The sequence below is a fragment of the Osmerus mordax genome, chromosome 14, assembly GCF_038355195.1.
Source record: "Osmerus mordax isolate fOsmMor3 chromosome 14, fOsmMor3.pri, whole genome shotgun sequence".
Taxonomy (NCBI): Eukaryota; Metazoa; Chordata; class Actinopteri; order Osmeriformes; family Osmeridae; genus Osmerus; species Osmerus mordax.
The window spans coordinates 2,972,966-2,990,549 of record NC_090063.1 but is presented as its reverse complement, the minus strand read 5'-3'; the positions used below and the strand labels follow the sequence as shown (position 1 = coordinate 2,990,549).

Here is a 17,584-nt window from a genome sequence, read left to right as displayed (position 1 = left end):
AGGACATGGTTTATAGTCCTGCATCAGTCCTGGCTGGCTGGTTCTGGCCTGGAGCCAGAGTCTTGTGTCCTATAGGGTACAGTGACCAGGACAGAAGCAGCAGAACGATTGTTAATATGCTGTATGCGGATCCTGCCTAATCTCGTAGCTGGTCTGGATTTACGACCATAACTAATGCTCTACCACTAAGCCCGGAAGCAAGAGAATGTTGACAGAGAAAAATGTGCACCAGCAATGTCACCCTGGAACTTTTAATTGGTCATTTCACAGCATAGCAAAGCAGCATCGACATGTTTGCCCATAAATGAAACCAACGCTTATCTACAGCGGCATAGGAAGTCTGCCTGAGCTCCCTCCCCCCCCTCCTATCTAGCTACGGAAGTCTTGATAGACTCTGAATGATTTAGGATGACAGCCACCAGAGAGATGGGATACAAACCACACACACTCTCCCTCTGATCTCCAGAATATACAAGATAGTGTGCATATTAGGTATCTGTCAGGTTCATTTGAAACTGAATTCATGTAAGCCAATTTAAACCTACATGGGTGATGTTTTTTTCCTAGGATTTTTTACGTATCGCACGATTCCCAGGACCTGAAGATATTCAGCTACATCGCCAGAGACGGTTCCAGCAACTCGTTCAGGTGCAACGTCTTCAAATCCAAGAAGAAAGTGAGAGAACACCCACCGACCTACTTCATGCTTTACGCCAAAGACCGGCACTCAGTCTTTATTTCTTTCTCTCTGTTTTATCTCTGTACTGTATGTCCCTACCACAACCTCAGGTAATTCCCTCTGTCTATGTCGGTGTCATTTTGCTGTCGAGTGTCTAACAGAGGCTAATGGGATGAAAATTTAGCACTCTTATTTTTGGCAATCACCTCTACTTTTCTGTCTCTATTTCCCTCTTCTTCTTCCTCTCTCTCTCTCTCTCTCTCTCTCTCTCTCTCTCTCTCTCTCTCTCTCTCTCTCTCTCTCGCTTTGTCTCTGTCTCCATTCCGGTTCGTTATCTCTATTTCCATTTATCCGTAAATTCATATCTCACCCTCTCTTTCTGTCTCTCAGACTCAGGCCATGCGTATAGTGAGGACGGTCGGCCAAGCGTTCGAGGTGTGCCACAAGATAAGTCTGCAATACGCCCAGCAGGACGACAACGGCCAGGCGGACGGAGAGAGCGACAAGTCCACAGAGGAGACTGCCACGGAGGGTGAGCGACCAACACTGGAAACACTGTCTACAAACACACACAGGCACTGTTTACATATGAGTTAAGGTTTTGCATTGTAATGGTCTGTGTGTGTGTGCCCCTTCTCCCAGGTTGTCAGCTGACAGTAGCCGAGCGTGAAGAGGAGGTGGCCGTGGTGGAGACGGAGCCCCCGGCAGGAGGGGCGCTGTGTGAGCAGGCGGTCAACGAGATCCTCCAGAGCCTGGCAGAACTGAATGTGGTCAAACCTGGACAGACCATCAGGGTGAGGCCTCACGCGCGCACACAAAGACGTGCACACAGGCACACGCATGCACTCCCTCATGTGCAGGCATCCATAGCTAACACACAAACACACTTTATCTATGATGGCTCAGCGACAAAAGCAGAGAACGTTCTGTTCTATTATTCACATTAGCAGCTGGCCAGTGCGATGATAGCAGTGTCCGTGCTTAAACTGTTACATGAGCACTCCTCTCTTCTGTTCTGTTTCTGCTCTTTTGCCTCTGTTCTGCTGACACACTGTGTTCTGCTGACACACACTCCCCCACAAGCCTCCCTACGGAGTCAGTGTTGAATGTCTGAGATGAAATGAAGAGACAGAGGGAGAGACGGTAGGAGAGGGGAGGATAAGAGATGGACGGACAGAAGTAGGAGTGACCGGGAGGGAGAGAGAATGGGTACATTGTGTCAGTCCTGCCCCTTGGTACCTTCCTCTGCACTCCCGTGTCAGTCAGGTTCTAGAGAAGCATTACCCCTTCTAGAACATTCCCACTCAACAGCCAAATAAGGGGCCAGGATCTGTTCCTTAAGGAGATAAGAGGGATCAGAGGAGGAGGAACATGGAGGGAGAACCAGAACGTTCCTCGGGGCTATGAAGGGGGGGCCACATAATCCCCAAAAAAAAGAAAACGTGAATGCTTTCTTTGATTTTGGAGAGAAGCCTCAGTAATCCAGCTGAGTCAACCTAAACATCTGTTCCATACAGATAAAAAGTGAATGGAGGGACAGAGAGAAAGGAACCAAGGGAGGTGTATAGACAGAAAGAAAGAAAAAAAGGAAGGAATATTGAGATTGTGATCAAGCGATGGGATAGAGAGGGAAAGGAGGAGAAAAAGAGCTTGATCGTGGCAGAGAGTTAGAGATGGAGGGACTGAAGGTGAAAGAATAGAAAGAGAGACAGGGGAAGTAGGATTTCATCATGTCATCATGACAGAGTGTGGGTGACAGGGTCAGAAACCCACCTTGCGCCAACTACTGATTGTACCCTTTTGGCAATGACACAGCAAATTCGCTCCTGAAGAATGACACTTGGAACAATGTCAAAAGATGTCAAGTAACATTGTGTGCTTTGTTGCACCTTTGCACACAAATATTACCAAAATTCTCTTAAGTCTATGGCACATGGCAACATGGTAATAGTAGCAAACATAACCAATATAATCTCTGTCAAATGTTTGTAAAATATATATATATATAAAAAAATAAAACCTGTTTCCACACTATCGCTGTAAATATTATATTATATTGTAATTGAAATTTGTACCACAGTGTTTCGTAAAAAAAATCTCTAATTACCTTAGTGTTTCCTAGTAAAAGGAAACTATTTTAGTGTATTGTTAGAGCTCCCTCCAGTGGTGGTATGTTGCTAGTTAGTCATTAGACATTCACATCACCAGGGTTGTTCCAGAAACACAGGCTCTTCATCCTCTCCTAAACCCTTCTCACACAGAGCACTAATCTCTCTCCCTCTAAGTGGCCCTGACACACACACATACACACTCCGTAAACTCATCTTGCTCTGAACGCTAGGATTGTCATGAGATCCCTGTAGACATGCATACACAAGCCCACACACTCAATTCTTCCCCCACGGACGAGAGGAGAAGAAAAGAGAGACAAGCTGCTTAAGAAAAGATGCCTGCCTCTCCCGCAATCATACTCAACTGCCTGTAGAACTCACATAACTGCCTGTAGAAACGCAAAGACAAACACGGACACACAGTCAAGCACAGACACACCAACACACACAGGCACATACAAAAACCCAGACTGGTAAATGAAAGCACCTGGGATCTCCCCTCCTCCTCTCCTCGCCTCCACTCCTGTCCTCTCTCCTCCTCTTCTCTTTGCAAAACATACAGTATGTCTATGGAGGGAAAAAAAGATGGAGGGAGGAAAAGGAATGAGACACAGGGAGCATCGGTAGGAGAGAGATTGAAAAAAGGAGGAGAGATTCACATCTACTTCTCTGTTAGGATCTCCTTCTCTCTCTTTGGCTGTCTGGTAGACAGACCATGACCTTCACCACGGTCATGGTGACAATGCTGCCCATGGCAACTAGTTCATGACACACTCAGGCGTACACACACTTTGGAACAGTCTGGTTCTCTCTCACACACACAAATATGCACTCCTTATCTCTCTCTCCCTCTCTTTCTCTGACACACTGGCAACAGCCCATGACACAGAAAGATCCCAGCGGGCGATGTACACGTCCACGTTCCAGCTTCGTCTCGTTTTTGACATGTGTTTCCGTGTCCCCAGGACTTTGAGAGCGGCTCCCTGTACACGTTGACGTCCCAGGGCCTCTCTCCCAGAAGCCCCTGCGCTCCGTCCCTCGCCCCGCGTGCCGCCCAGCACTACCTCCAGCTGCTCCAGCAGCAGCTCCAGCAACAGCAGCAACACACACAGGTGGCTGTGGCCCAGGTAGGACACACAGATACAAGCAAGACTGACACCAAACTCACAACTTCTTGAATGTGCGCCCGTGCACACACACACACATGCACACAAAACCTCAGTTGAGGGTTACCCAGCCCATCTGTTAGTAGTAGTTTGGTCCAGATGTCCACCACAGTGAGAGTCAGCGGTCTGCATGAGACATTATTGACTGAGACTCACACACAGACGCTGCGTGTTGCTACCTTTCCACCCACACACTCACTCATAGCATAAAAACAATGTAGCATGCTGTGTTTTATGTGAAAGAGGTCCACACACATGCAGAGTCCAGCACACTCCATCAAGCCTCAGTCCAGCGCCTGTCTGCCAACCTGCAACTTTGTGCATGACCACTAGGGGCCACTGTCTTCACAGAAATGGCGTGATGGACTCAAACACACACGCGCAGTGAGAGCTTAGAGAGGACATATCGCAGCGCACTGGAGAACGACTAAATCAAGTCTGCTATTGTCACAGTAAAATTGGTCCTGCATGCGTCAACACAAACGCATATTTGTGTTTAGCATATAATTTCCGTAGCGACCGCGTTGCCCAGAGAATAATGTTCTTGCTCACTCAGTTAGTTATATACACAAACAAGCCTGGCCCCCTCATTATTTTCAATTTCAGGTGGATCCAGGCAATGGAATTCGAAGCATCCAATTAGATTTTCCCCTCATGGAGTCTTGAGCTCTCTGAGGGAGAGGGGAGACTACTGTAGCCTGTAATAGCAAATGGAATTCTTCATCCAGAAGAACTCACCCTGACATATAAACAAACAGAACTACCAGACTCATAAAATAGTTTATGTCTCTGAAAGATGGATTGCCTATATCTACGTAACACACACACACCCCAATAATACATTGAATCCAGTTCCCTTCTCCCGCAGGCCCCGTCTCTGACCCCTCTTCTCTCCCCCTTCAGGTGCAGCTCCTGAAGGATCAGATGGCTGCGGAGACGGCAGCCCGTATGGAGGCCCAGGTCCGCGTCCACCAGCTGCTGCTCCAGAACCGGGACCTGCTCCAGCACCTGGCCCTGCTGGTCCAGCAGCTCAAAGAGCTGGAGACCCCGGAACCCAGACAGAGCCAGACCCAGGGCCTGGAGCAGGGGGAGCGCGGGCACACTCAGTCACAGAGTAAGACACTCAAAATACGTAATACACCAAATACGTACTGGAGCTCCATGTGTTGTAATTCAAAAGGAATAATGGCCAAGTGAATAGTAGGTCATTCTTCGACTCTTTGACCCTTTGGCCCTCTTTTAGGTTTACACTAGGAACCGTGTTCCTGGAGAGCTATTTCAAACACCTGAACACATACAAAAGCATTTAACATAGATTTTCGTTTGTGCTTGCCTTAGAGACCAGTGTAGGTTTTTTTCTGAGTTTAGGAAGCAGCCAGACTCCATGGTGATATTTAGACGACTAGTAGTAAGAAAGACTGGACCGACAAAACTGTTTTTTGCCGGTTTGATGACCAGAGGGGACCACACCCACAGTACACACTGCTGCTGTGTACACAACCCTCTGAAAACTGTCAACAACAACAAATTAGATCACACACTGACTGACTCTGCCCCACAAGATGATCTGGTACTGGGATATTGAAGACCATTACGTGCGTGCACATAAGATCTCGAGCTGCAATGAGATCTCCCAACTCAGATAACACTGTTACTCATAAAAAAAAGGTTGTGTCCAGCATGTACACACGCAGCAACTGTTAGAACATTGAGTACTGCCCACAGATCATGTAATGCTACATATGCTGTTGCTGGCTTAGTGTAGTGTGTGTGTGTGGGTGCTTGTGTGTGTGGACGGGTGTGTGTTTAATGCCAACTTTAATTGGGTTAGGTCTGGTTCCACAGGATGCTCTTCCAGATAATCTAAGACATGGTCCACTCACTGGCAGCTGCTGTCTCTTACCCCCCCACCCCCCCCCCCCCCAGTTGGGGAAAGAGAAAGCAAAGGGAGGGAGAGCAATTGGGATGAAGACAAGATGAGAGGGTGGGATGGTGAGCATGAGAGAGGGAGGGATGGGAAGGGAGAGAAGGAAAGGATGAAGTGAGAGGGAGAGGGGGGTGATGAGCTAGAGAAGAGAGATGAACTGACGCGGGGAAAGGAAATAAGAAATAAGGATTAGAAAACATGCTGACATCAAGAGTTTGTGTGTGTCTGCATGTGTGTGTGTGTGATTGGTGAGATATTTGTGTATGTTTTCTTTTTGTCCTGTTGAATTGTTCCAAAATTGATTTAGGACACTTTTCTTTGTTTACTGTAGATGGCCAGGAGTCAACATGGAGCTCTGTTACCACGTCAACCAGATCTTTGTCGCTGAACCTTAAGAACCACTACAACTCGGACCAGCCAATCACCTCCACCCCCGCAGCCATGTTCAGAAACACCCCTCTCCAGATGGATGGTGCCGAGTCCTACCTCAACCTCCTCAACCTGGAGAATGGGACCAAACCAACTGCCGTTCAGAACGGGGGTGGGGATGCCCTCATCGGACCAGCCAATGGGAGAGCTGGGAGCAAGGGCAGCTCAGAAGTGACCTCCAATGAGGTGGTCCGGTTTGAATCACGTAACTCTGGAGCTTTGGATGAACGGTAAGAGACCCAGGCTGAACCTGCCGCTGTGTATAGCAATATAGGAGTTGACTGTGATGGTGGTCGCTGGCTGACTGTCCCTGTCAGAGACTGTACACTATGTCCGAGACCAGGAGACAGAAACAGGCCATTTCACCAATGAATGTTGCTCTTGGCTGCAGATTTCTCGACTACAGCGAGTCTGAGCCAGAACTGTCCCTATCTCCCAGCTAGTGGGCATGTGGATAGAACTCTCTCTCCCTCTATTTCTAGTTTTTTTTTCTTTCTCTCTCTGACCGTACGTCTGTCTACCTGTCTCTCTTTCTCTCTCTAACTGCCTCTCTTTCTCTGTCCCTCTCTCACTATCCCCAACCCCCTTTCTCCTTTTCTCTCTCGTTCCCCCTCTCATCTTCTGAGAAGGAGAGAAAAGGCCTCGTCAGCAGAACTAGCCCGGAATAAATGGATATGTGACTTTAATCGAGAGATTAGGAGGAGAGAGAGAGAAGACGGGTGAGAGCGGTGGGGGAAGACGGGAGGGGTGTGGGTGTCAAGTTCACACACTCCTCTCTATTTTAGATCATGGTGTTTCAAAAGGATTACTTATCAGCTGACTAACTAGTCAGCCAACAGACACAGTTAGACCCTGTGTGTTCCTGTGGTTTCATCGGTCCAAATCCCTCTGCCACCTTGAGCTTTATCTCTACCCTTATCTTGCTACATTCTCCTTAGAGACAGACACAAACACACTCCTCTGTCTGTTTCACCCTACTCCCATATACATACACAAATCCCCTTCCTCAAAGCGTATCCATACTGCGCCAAACAGTATAATTAGCTCTTAATGGGGTTTTAATCTGCTCTTATCTTTTCCATCACGGAGCACATTAACCCTCGCCATTCTGCCTATGGACCTGTCTTTCTCCTTCCTCCAGGTTTCCCTCTGTTCTGCCAAGTCCTCTCTTTTGGTCTTCATCGTTCTCTACTTCTTTTTGTCTCCTTCTCTGGCTCTCATTTTCTCACTGTCCTCTCTCTCTCTCTCTCTCTCACACACACACTCACTCCCTTACTCTCTCTTTTTAGAATGACTCAAAGCCATAGAGGCATAACTCTCTTCAGGCAGTGAGTGGTAAAGATGTTGGCAAAAAGGCCCTTCACCCTACTTGCCTCGGGGAGAGTGTCCCTGTAGTTACTGTAAGTCGCTCTGGATAAGAGCGTCTGCTAAATGTAAATGTATGGTAAAGCTGATCACCAAACATGCTGTGGGAAGTTAAGAGTTCTGATGTTGGACCTGTAAACACACACATTGTGTCTAATTGTGTGTGTGTGTGTGTGGGTACTGTAAGTCGCTCTGGATAAGAGCGTCTGCTAAATGACCAAATGTGCATCCTCCAGGCAGACTCTCAACACTGGTGGTTGACTGGAGCTTGCGTCCCACTAACCCCCGCTGCTGCCCGGCACACATCATCTGTAACCATACTCTCATACACATGGCTGAAATAAAGGCCTGTTTGTCATGCAGGGGAAACACACACACCCACACGCATAGACTGAGAGGAAACTTCAGAATGTGTCGTTAGTCCTTAAGCAGTGTCTGACCATGAGTTTCCAGGTTTACATGAGTCCCAGCTGGGAAAGGAGTGAGCGGGGGCGTGGGGATAGGATAGGTGGAGAATAAGGGGTGGAAGTAGAGAGGGGGAGGGGACTAGGGGGTAGAGGGCAGAAGACTGGGAGCTGTTGTGGTGGAGTATAGAGGCCTGGAGAGCAGGAGGCAAAGGGAGAAGGAGGGAGGAGAGGGAAAGTAGAGTTGAATGTCATTTTATCTTTCCTCACTTTGTAAACAGAGATCTGGCGTCCTTTCTACCCTTCTTCCTCGCTTTCTTACGCACGTTTCTGCTTCTGTCTGTCTGTCTGTCCGTCCATCCAACTATCTATCTGTATGTATAGATACTGTATATATACTGTATGTATGTACAGTACATTTGTCTGTCCATCTGTCTGGCTATTTAACGCTCTCTTAGTCACTCATCCTTCACCCTTCATTCTCTTCATCTTTCTTCCTGCCTCCATCATCTCTTTCTAAACCGCTTCTCAAAAAAGATGACCAGACTAGCAGGTTTATGAGTTTCACTGTCCAAACAATGTTGTCTCCCTTTCTCATCACCCTTTCCCATCAGAATCATCACCCTTTCTTTACTCAGTTTATTATCTCGAATCTCTCCATCTGTCTTTCCCCCCCCCCCCCCCCCCCCCGCTTGGAGTGACAGCAGGGCTAAAAAAAAAATTTACATGACAACATTTTCATTTGATACCCATGGTCTTCTTCAGAGGTCCAGCCCTGCTAATGAAACTGGGCGAAACCGGACAGTTTATTATTACTTCACAGATCAGACTGCACACATACACACACACACCTTCATACACCAGACAAATAGCAGTATCAGGCAAATAGAGAAAGTAAAGGTTGAGGTTGAATCTTGTCAAAACAGTTGCCCCCCCCCTCCCATTCCTGACACAGTAATTCTCCCACCTGTCACTCTCTCCCATGCTGGAAGGCAGATTTTAACACTTCCTTTTGCTTCGTTTTTTTTCAGGATTTCACAAGCCAATCAATATCCCCGGGCTGAGTGGCCCTTTATGTTTTCACAGACCCCACTCCTCCACCTCTCCCCACCACCCTTACACACACAAACACACAACCCCTTCTGTCAGACACCGCTCCCCATACACACACACACCTCTCCTGTCACCCCCCACACACACACACACGCAGGCTCTCCAACTCCCCTCCGTTCTCTCGAGCCTAGTCTTGGTACTTGTCTCACAGTAAAGAAATAATCTATTCTACTGCTTTAGTTCAATAGCACTAACTAAACACGGAAAACCCACTCTCACACACATCCACATTCACAAACACAGGTAAATCACTATCTGCGTCATCTAGGAATGTTCTCACACAACGTTCAGGGTTTATTTCACACACTTCACACTTATTTACATTACATTTACATTTAGTCATTTAGCAGACGCTCTTATCCAGAGCGACTTACAGTAAGTACAGGGACATTCCCCCGAGGCAAGTAGGGTGAAGTGCCTTGCCCAAGGACACAACGTCAGTTGGCATGACCGGGAATCGAACTGGCAACCTTCGGATTACTAGCCCGATTCCCTCACCGCTCAGCCACCTGACTCCCACTTATGTCCTTCACTGTAGGGCCTAGACAGCACACATACACACACATACCAGCTGATACAGCCATAGAAGTGCCTTTTCACTCAAACCAACGTTCACTTAGCACCTTGCCAACTGTCTGACACTCCCATAAATGTGATACTACACACATATCAAATGAGCAAATGCTCTACAGCCATGTATTTTCTTCACTCTCTCTTTCTCTCTCTCTGCTTCTCCCCCTCTGCCTCTCTGTATTTCTCTCTTCAAACCTGTCCAGTCCACCCTTGAGATTCCTTGTCCCCGACTGGAAGACAATTTGATTTGAGGGCAAGGAATGACAGGGAAATGAAGGGTTTACCTGTAACCTTGATCGCTAAATGCTCAATTACATACATCTCTGACGTGGGTGATAATTGTTTGAGGCCCTAAAGTTGACGTAGTTCAAAAGCATATATGTCTATGAACAGTTAATAGCCTTATCAATCCAGATAGCTCAACGTATTCACTGCCTATGTGTGTGAGAGATATGTATGAGGAAAACATGTAACTTTAAATGCAAAATTATAGTTTATTATCTAAATAGTAAGATAATCAATACATAATAATTATGAAAACAAATCAAGACAAAAACATACCTTCAGAGAAATCATTAACAAAGGCAGTCATAATGAAATGAAACTTGGCACCTAATGCACCAGAGTTTGTATAATAAACAAAACTTGAAGTGATTGGTTTAGCTTCTCCTAATATACACCCAACCGGCATACTAAAATAGGGCTATATGAAAGAATGATTGCATGCAAGAACGCATACAAATTCAAATTAGACCATCACCAGGTTGCTTAGTGGCTGCAGCAGCTAAACATGACGCCTTTGGGAGATGCAGACACAGACACATTTGGGTCTGCTGCATGCACAAATTGTGCAAAACCTGTACAAATCATACACGACTGAAAACAATATTAACACGTGATGCGTAAAATAAGAAATAAAAGCATATCAAACATGACATTAAAAGCAGTTTACAACTATACATATATATGAACACAACCTTTTATGATCATTTCAGTCTTCCTCAGTTCACCTTCCTCTTCACCTGTTGAGACCACCCCTCAAGTGGTGTGTGCTGAAAGGTGTGAATGTCTGAGTGACCAGTGACATAGGAGTTTGATTATTCAGGTCTCTCCCAATACAGCCCTACAGAGTGATGCTGTTCAGATAATTCTACAAGGTTCTGTTTTCAAGTGGATTTACACACTGTTCCACTGCTCAAATGAACCAGGTTCTAGAGAGGAGTCCTCTCTCACAGGCCCTCTATCTGAGCTTCCAAAAAATGCCAGGAAGGTCCAGGAAGTCAATATTCTTTTAACAGATTTTTTGGAAGTTATTGTCCACTTAGATGCACAGTTGTGCTTGTAGCCAAATTTGTACTCTATATTATTTGTACAAACATATACCTCACTGCATGAATGGGGTGTTATACATCTCTGGTAGTATTTATTGATGGTAATTTGGTATCATACCCATAGTTTAATAGCGGCTGAATAGCTTAATGCTTAATAGCATTAACCTAGCATGGCAGTTAGCCACCTAGACACATACTCTTTTGCTTAATCTTCTGTTGTCTCCCACCTCTACATGGGGTTTTTGTGGGCCACCTGTAGATAACTCATCAGGTCGGAGCTCCAGAACCTTGTACGCCTACAGGAGGTAGCCCCACCCCCAACAACATATAATCCCCTAATCGTTGACTGACAGGCCTCATCGCCACGGTTACCCAGCAAGATATCCAATCCAGATCCACCTGTCCAGTGAAGATTTGCATACTATTCAGATTTGTTTCCCTCCCTAACGTGACATTAGGCAGCTTCATGTGAACAACGGGATGCAGCAACGTCTGTCTGTCTATCAGTGAGTCTGTCTGTTTGTGTCTGTCAATCTGTCTGTATCAGAATCACCCTTTGTCTGTCTTTAAGTCTGTTTGCCTGACTGACGGACACTGGCGGTCTCCGGCTCTATTAGGAGATGGATTCTCTCCCGCCAGACATTATCAAACACTGCAGATTAGACCACTGTAATGGATTTTCTATTGATCCATTTCTCTGCTCTCTTGTCTCCTTCCTGTGTCTCTGAGTAAAGAGAACCCGGTGGAGCCTGTTTTGTTTGTTTGCTCGGTGGAGAGTCGAGGGGCCTAAGATCGATTTGTTGATAAGTTATGGTTTTTGAGTGGCAGTTGTTTTGTGGCCGTAAGACCTCATGCACACAGCTATGACAGACCCTAGTTCCCTCAGCGTTATCCACTAAACTGATGGAGTATTCCTCTGCGTCAGATATTCCAGGTGACGCTGGGACGTATGGGCTGGTCCTGAGTGTGTAGCTAATCATTTCTGACAGAAGAGAAAGAGGGGAGAGAAGACAATGACTAGTTATGGTGTAAATGACTAAATGTAAAAAATGACTAAATGTGAAAGAGGGGAGAGTGAAAGAAGGGATAGAGAGGGGGATGATAAAAGAGAGAAAAGGAGAGGGGAGAGATACTAGGAGGAGGGGGAGAAAGAGGACATTTAAGAGAGATGAGAGAGCAGGAGAAAGAGAGAGAGAGAGACCAGTTCCAATACCGCACCCGTTAGCCTGATTGTTCTCCCTTTTCTCGGCACAGGTGCGAGGACCCTCCTTTGTTGCTATTCCTCTTCCTCCTCTAACCACTCCCTCATGCCTCCATCCCCTTATCCTTCTATCCACCCTAGCATTGTCATACCTTTCTTCTCGTCTACCTCTGCCCTGCGCTTTTACTCCTCTGCACCTGCCAGACCATCCCCACTCAACCTATTCCCACTCTTCCTCCTCCTCCCCTCCTCCAACCCTCCTCTCCTCCACCTCTCTCTGGATGTGAGTATACAGTTCTGTTATGTGGCATGTTGGATCAATGTCTGTGGAGAAAGCATGAGGGCAGAGCTTGTGCGTGTCTGTCTGTGTGTTTGTGTGACTGGGACACAACTCTCAAAACACTAATGTGCATGTTTACTATGCGTGATGATAGTTTTGCTCTGGTGTCTTATCTGGTGTGTAATTACTGATGAAAACATTGTTTGTTAGTGTGTTCTTGTCTTATATTTTTGCTTGAAATTGAACATTATGTCTATATATGAAAAAGGTGTGGGTGGGTGTGTGTTCTTGTTTGTCAGCTCAATAAGATGTGGAATGTTTGCACTGCTGCCAAAGTGGGTCCATTATCTAGAAAATTACCCTGCTAGCTAGTCGAGTCTCTCTCTCTCTCTCTCTCTCTCTCTCTCTCTCTCTCTCTCTCTCTCTCTCTCTCTCTCTCTCCCCTTTTGTGCAGTCAGGTAATCAATCAGTCTGGTATTCCAGGTTTCTATAGGGAGGCAGTAAGAGCTGAACAGAATTCTAGGGGGCCTGCCTGTCAGACAGACAGACAGATAGGTGGACGGACATACAGATAAGCAAAAAAGGATGCAGAGGGAATAATTGTGTGTGTGTGCATGCTGTGTGTATTTATGTACCAGTGAGGACCTGTCTACATAACAGCTGTCTCCAGGGTGTGTGTTTGAGTGTAATGTGTGTTCTGTGTGGCTGAGTCATGCTAAATCTCTTCTCCCCCCAGGCAGGGTAAAACCCTCATGGCAAGAGTTACAGACCACACATATGACTGTCACCTCACTAAATTACTGTGTGTGGTGTGTGTTGCTCTCTCACTCTATATCTCCCCCCATGCCATGAAGACGTGTCATGAATCAGAGAGGAGGGTGGGGGAAGGGTGGTGTGATAGGGAAGAGAGCAAAACAGGTGGAACTGCACTGACACAGAGAGATGGAGAGGACAGGATGAGAGGCAGGGAGAAAGCGAAAGACAGAATGAAGGGAGGAAGAAATAAGGCAACATGTTGGTTGCGTAAAAGAACTCGAGAGATAGAGAGAAGGGGGAGAGGGAGAGAGTAGGGGGTGTCAGTTATGTGACAGCAGACAGGAATGCTGACTCAAACGTATGGAAGTCACACTGGAGACGAGAGAAGCTGGGAAACAACCAAACACTATTATCTGATTCAAGAATACATACATACACACACAGACATACACAGTCACCTATACAACTAAATGACAGCAGCACACTCTCATGGCACCTCACCACATTGTATGGCAGGAAGGCACAGCCTCCCTTCCTAATTTAAGAGCCATTTACAGCTTAGTTCGTTAAAGCAACCAGCCTCGGCCCCAGCCACAGGCTAGACTTCACCAAATAATCACATGGGAGGATCACATGTCTGTGTGTTTGTGTGTAATGGACTTTGTGTGGTAGAAGCAGGGAGACTGCATTGCAGCTATTTATAGCACGTGTGTTGTTGGTGTCGATGGAGTCGGGGAAAGCCTGCAGCTCTCTCTTCTCCGTTTCCCTCCCTTTCTTTTCCTCCTTCTTTCATTTCCCCCTCTCTCCCAACAGGGGAGCTGTGGGACCAAGATAAGCACCCAGGCAGCCCTGAAAACATTGCACACACACATTCAGACATTCAACACTCAGACACACACACGGCTTACCTAACAGTGCATTGGATTTCAAAAGTGGAAATTAGAGATGAGAGGCTTATTTGCTTCACGGTCATGATGCTTCTAGCTTTAGTGAACCCTCTCAAACACTTACATGAAGACCCTCACTGCACTGTCTAGCCCCAGTATGCACTGGTTTCTTCCATTTTGCATTGATACGGTTGAGTTCCTGTCCCAGGACAGGAATTTATTTGTTATTTGATTCCAGAAAGAGGATAAATATTTAGGAATGTTTTGTTGGTGAGGTACATTGCATAGTGTTATTTGAATGTATGAGTGCAGTAGAATCCGTTTTTTTATAGGTTATTGAAATTAGATTTCTTTTCTTGCTGTCTGGTTGCCAGGTTCACTCAAATCATCCCCAAATTGGACCCCCCACCCCCAGCACTGAACAGGAAGCGAGCAAGCAGAACCCTCTCTCCAGGGTCGGAGGTCACAGCCACGCCCCTGACAACACCCGTGGAGGCCCCCAGCCGGAGCAGCAGCCAATCGTTTCCTGATGGGATGCCGTGCTCACTGTCTTCCGCCGACTTCCACTCCCTCAGCAACGGCGGCGAGGGCGGAGAGAGCAGCTCGTGCTCCACTAGCGAGGACTCTGGAGTCCGCTCTGACACCAAGTCTGTCCTCTCGCCCCTCCATGACGAGGACGAGGACTTATTTGGGGATCGCGGAACCTTCCTGACAGCCTCCAGCTGTTGTGGTAGCCCCCTAGAGGACGGGAGGGATCTGGCGCCCCTGTCCTCCTTTGGCCCGGTACCCCCAACCCCACTCACATACTCTGACAGCTACCAGCACACACTGCCCTTCTCTTCCCCCGCCAACGAAACCTGTCTCCACATTAGCTTCTCCGAGGATGAGCTGCTGGACAGCAGCCCCGAGGACTCCAGCGTCCCCCAGCGGAGCTAGAAACAGCAGGCCGGGGAGCGTACCACAGCCCCAGGCTTTAATCTTAGCCTCTGAAGACTCAGCCCGTTGCAAAACACGATAGACATTACACTTTACAATCAGCTCCATATGAGCATCGATAGCTCTGTGAAGCAATAATATAGTTTGTAAGGCCCCAGGTGCACTATGAGATTTCAGGACTTTTGCTGAACTTACTCCATCCACACGAGCCACACGCGAGACAGATTTACACTGAAAGTACATATGCTCACATTCACCGGGAATCCGAGAAAATACCTTGTATAAATTATTGACATATAGAAAAATCATAGTATTTTTATATAGAGAAGAATGATCTGGTGTTTTTCAGTAGTTGAAGTAGGTCATCGGAGATACGATGTAGCAGGTCTTGCACTGTTTATGTAGCCAGGTGTCAAGGAGAGATCACTACATTATTTTTGCTGGTTAGTGACTGATGTTATTTTACATGACGCACACACATTGACAAGGTATATCAATTGAGCGCATTGTCAGTATGTTGTGGGAGTAGTTGGGTGTATGATTGCGCTTTGCTGTTGAGGAAGCTGCTCTTTCTTGTTATGGCCATCAGAGGAACAATAGCATTAGGGCTGGAAACAGGATGTGAAAGAAAGGAAAGGGGAAGAGACAAAAACATGACTGAGCTTACCTGAACTTTGCTGTGAGCTTTTGTGTATTGGCATGCACAGTATGTGTGTGTGCGCGTGCGTGTGGGTGTGCGTTTGTGTGAATGGATGTGTATACATGTGCCAAGTCAGAAAAGTTGATTACGTATGTGAAACGTGCAGTGATTTAACGAGTAACAAGACTTTGTTAACTTTGTCCTCTGGTTAGCATAGCACAGTACTGTTCAAGAGTGTGTTTCATTTTAGGAGATAAGCATTGCCACGATTAAGAGTATTTGAAATGATGACACAGCTCCTTGGCTTCATATAAACGAATGAGGAGTACGAGGAGGAGTGCATGTTGGTGAGTGAAGTACTGTAGTTTTCAAGCATATTTGAGAAGATGGAAAGCTCCTTGTCCGGATCAGTACAAGAGGTTGAGGTTAAACTGGAGATGGTATACCTGCAATCAGAAATCCAGTCTTTGTCCAGCAGCCAGAACAATGATAACCTATAGATGACATCACACATCCTCTAATGACATAGTATTTGTACATGAAATGGCAAGAACATAGATGCTTTCAATTGCATCCGTGACAGGGAGGAGTTGAATTATGAAGAGACCTCAGGTTTGTAAAGGAGAGAGAGCAACCCAGTCGCAGCAGATAACGGAGAGAGAAGATAAGGCAGAAGATGATGGCAGGCTGAGGAGAGAAGACAAGCCACTGTTAAGGACCCTTAAGATTCTGCCGTTATCGTAGCCAGCTAGCAGACTAGGCTCTCGTGTGAGGGTGAGATGGAGTATGTTTGTTAATTGGTTTATTTGGAAGGTGGTAGAGTTAGTGAGTGTGTGAGAGAAAGAAAGAAGTGTGTCAACCCTACTAGAGAAAGGCCTTATGCACGTTCATTGTGCTTGTATGTGTGTCTTCTTGCACTCCAAAAAAGAAAAGACATTAAAAACCAGAAAGTGGCTCTCTAGACCAGAGACAAAATAAGGGAAGAAAGGAGGTGAAGGTGATAATGAAGGAGGGTGAGGAGAGTGGGAGTGTTGTGAGAGGAGAGGTGGCATGCTACAGGTGTTTACCATTGATTGGTTCATTAGAGATGCAGTTGTAGGAGGAAGTCACTGCAGTAAAGAGAGAGCAGCTTTCCTTAACAGCACATAACAGAATGTGATGAGACACACAGCAATAATACTGTGATGAATGACAGAAAGAGCTTAATAAAGTTGTAGGTGAACAAGGCATGCTTTCTCCTGAGTTTTTGATTCTGAAAATAAGCCACATTTTCTATAAACCGCACCCCACCAGAATGGGAGCTTTGTGTTTGTAAATCTGAGAATAAACTGCACTGGAATATATGCCGCACTTGATACGGGAACAATGATACGCAGACATCCCAACCTGCAGAGACTCATTTCCGGGAGGTAGCTCCCGGGACGCAATCCGGACGCATGATGTACTCAACCTGCACGTACAAGCAATGCACGCGGTTGTGTAACACACTTGGAAAAGGAAAGTAAGTGCGTAATATATGTTTTCTATTTCCAGGGAATTAACTCATTTATTTTTAGACGCGTGCTTTATAAATATTTCCGACGGTCCCCAGAGCGTAAGTTATTTTTCCGAAACGAAAGCAATGCTACTACCATGCTAGTGTTACTTGTTAGCCTTCTCATTAGTACATTTTGAAGCCATACTAAAGCGTTTGTGGCATAGTTTTTGTCCATCAGTTTTTGTCCATGTTCGAAATCGCATATGCAACGTTACGCTGTGAGACCCGCATTTTGAACGATCACATATG

General features: G+C 46.4%; 1 protein-coding gene across 2 annotated transcripts in view; it reads left to right on the top strand.

The window, feature by feature from the left end:
• The window catches only part of si:dkey-34e4.1 (carboxyl-terminal PDZ ligand of neuronal nitric oxide synthase protein), a 38,045-nt gene extending 21,024 nt beyond the window's left edge, over nucleotides 1-17,021 (top strand). For both annotated transcript variants that reach the window (XM_067250333.1, XM_067250332.1), the window contains exons 5-11: nucleotides 568-676; nucleotides 1,070-1,211; nucleotides 1,322-1,473; nucleotides 3,756-3,917; nucleotides 4,860-5,070; nucleotides 6,215-6,542; nucleotides 14,597-17,021. In XM_067250333.1, coding sequence (XP_067106434.1) covers nucleotides 568-676; nucleotides 1,070-1,211; nucleotides 1,322-1,473; nucleotides 3,756-3,917; nucleotides 4,860-5,070; nucleotides 6,215-6,542; nucleotides 14,597-15,158 — 1,666 coding nt within the window. In that variant the 3' untranslated portion in view covers nucleotides 15,159-17,021. The remainder of the gene's footprint in view (nucleotides 1-567; nucleotides 677-1,069; nucleotides 1,212-1,321; nucleotides 1,474-3,755; nucleotides 3,918-4,859; nucleotides 5,071-6,214; nucleotides 6,543-14,596) is intronic.
• The last annotated feature ends 563 nt before the right edge of the window (nucleotides 17,022-17,584 follow it).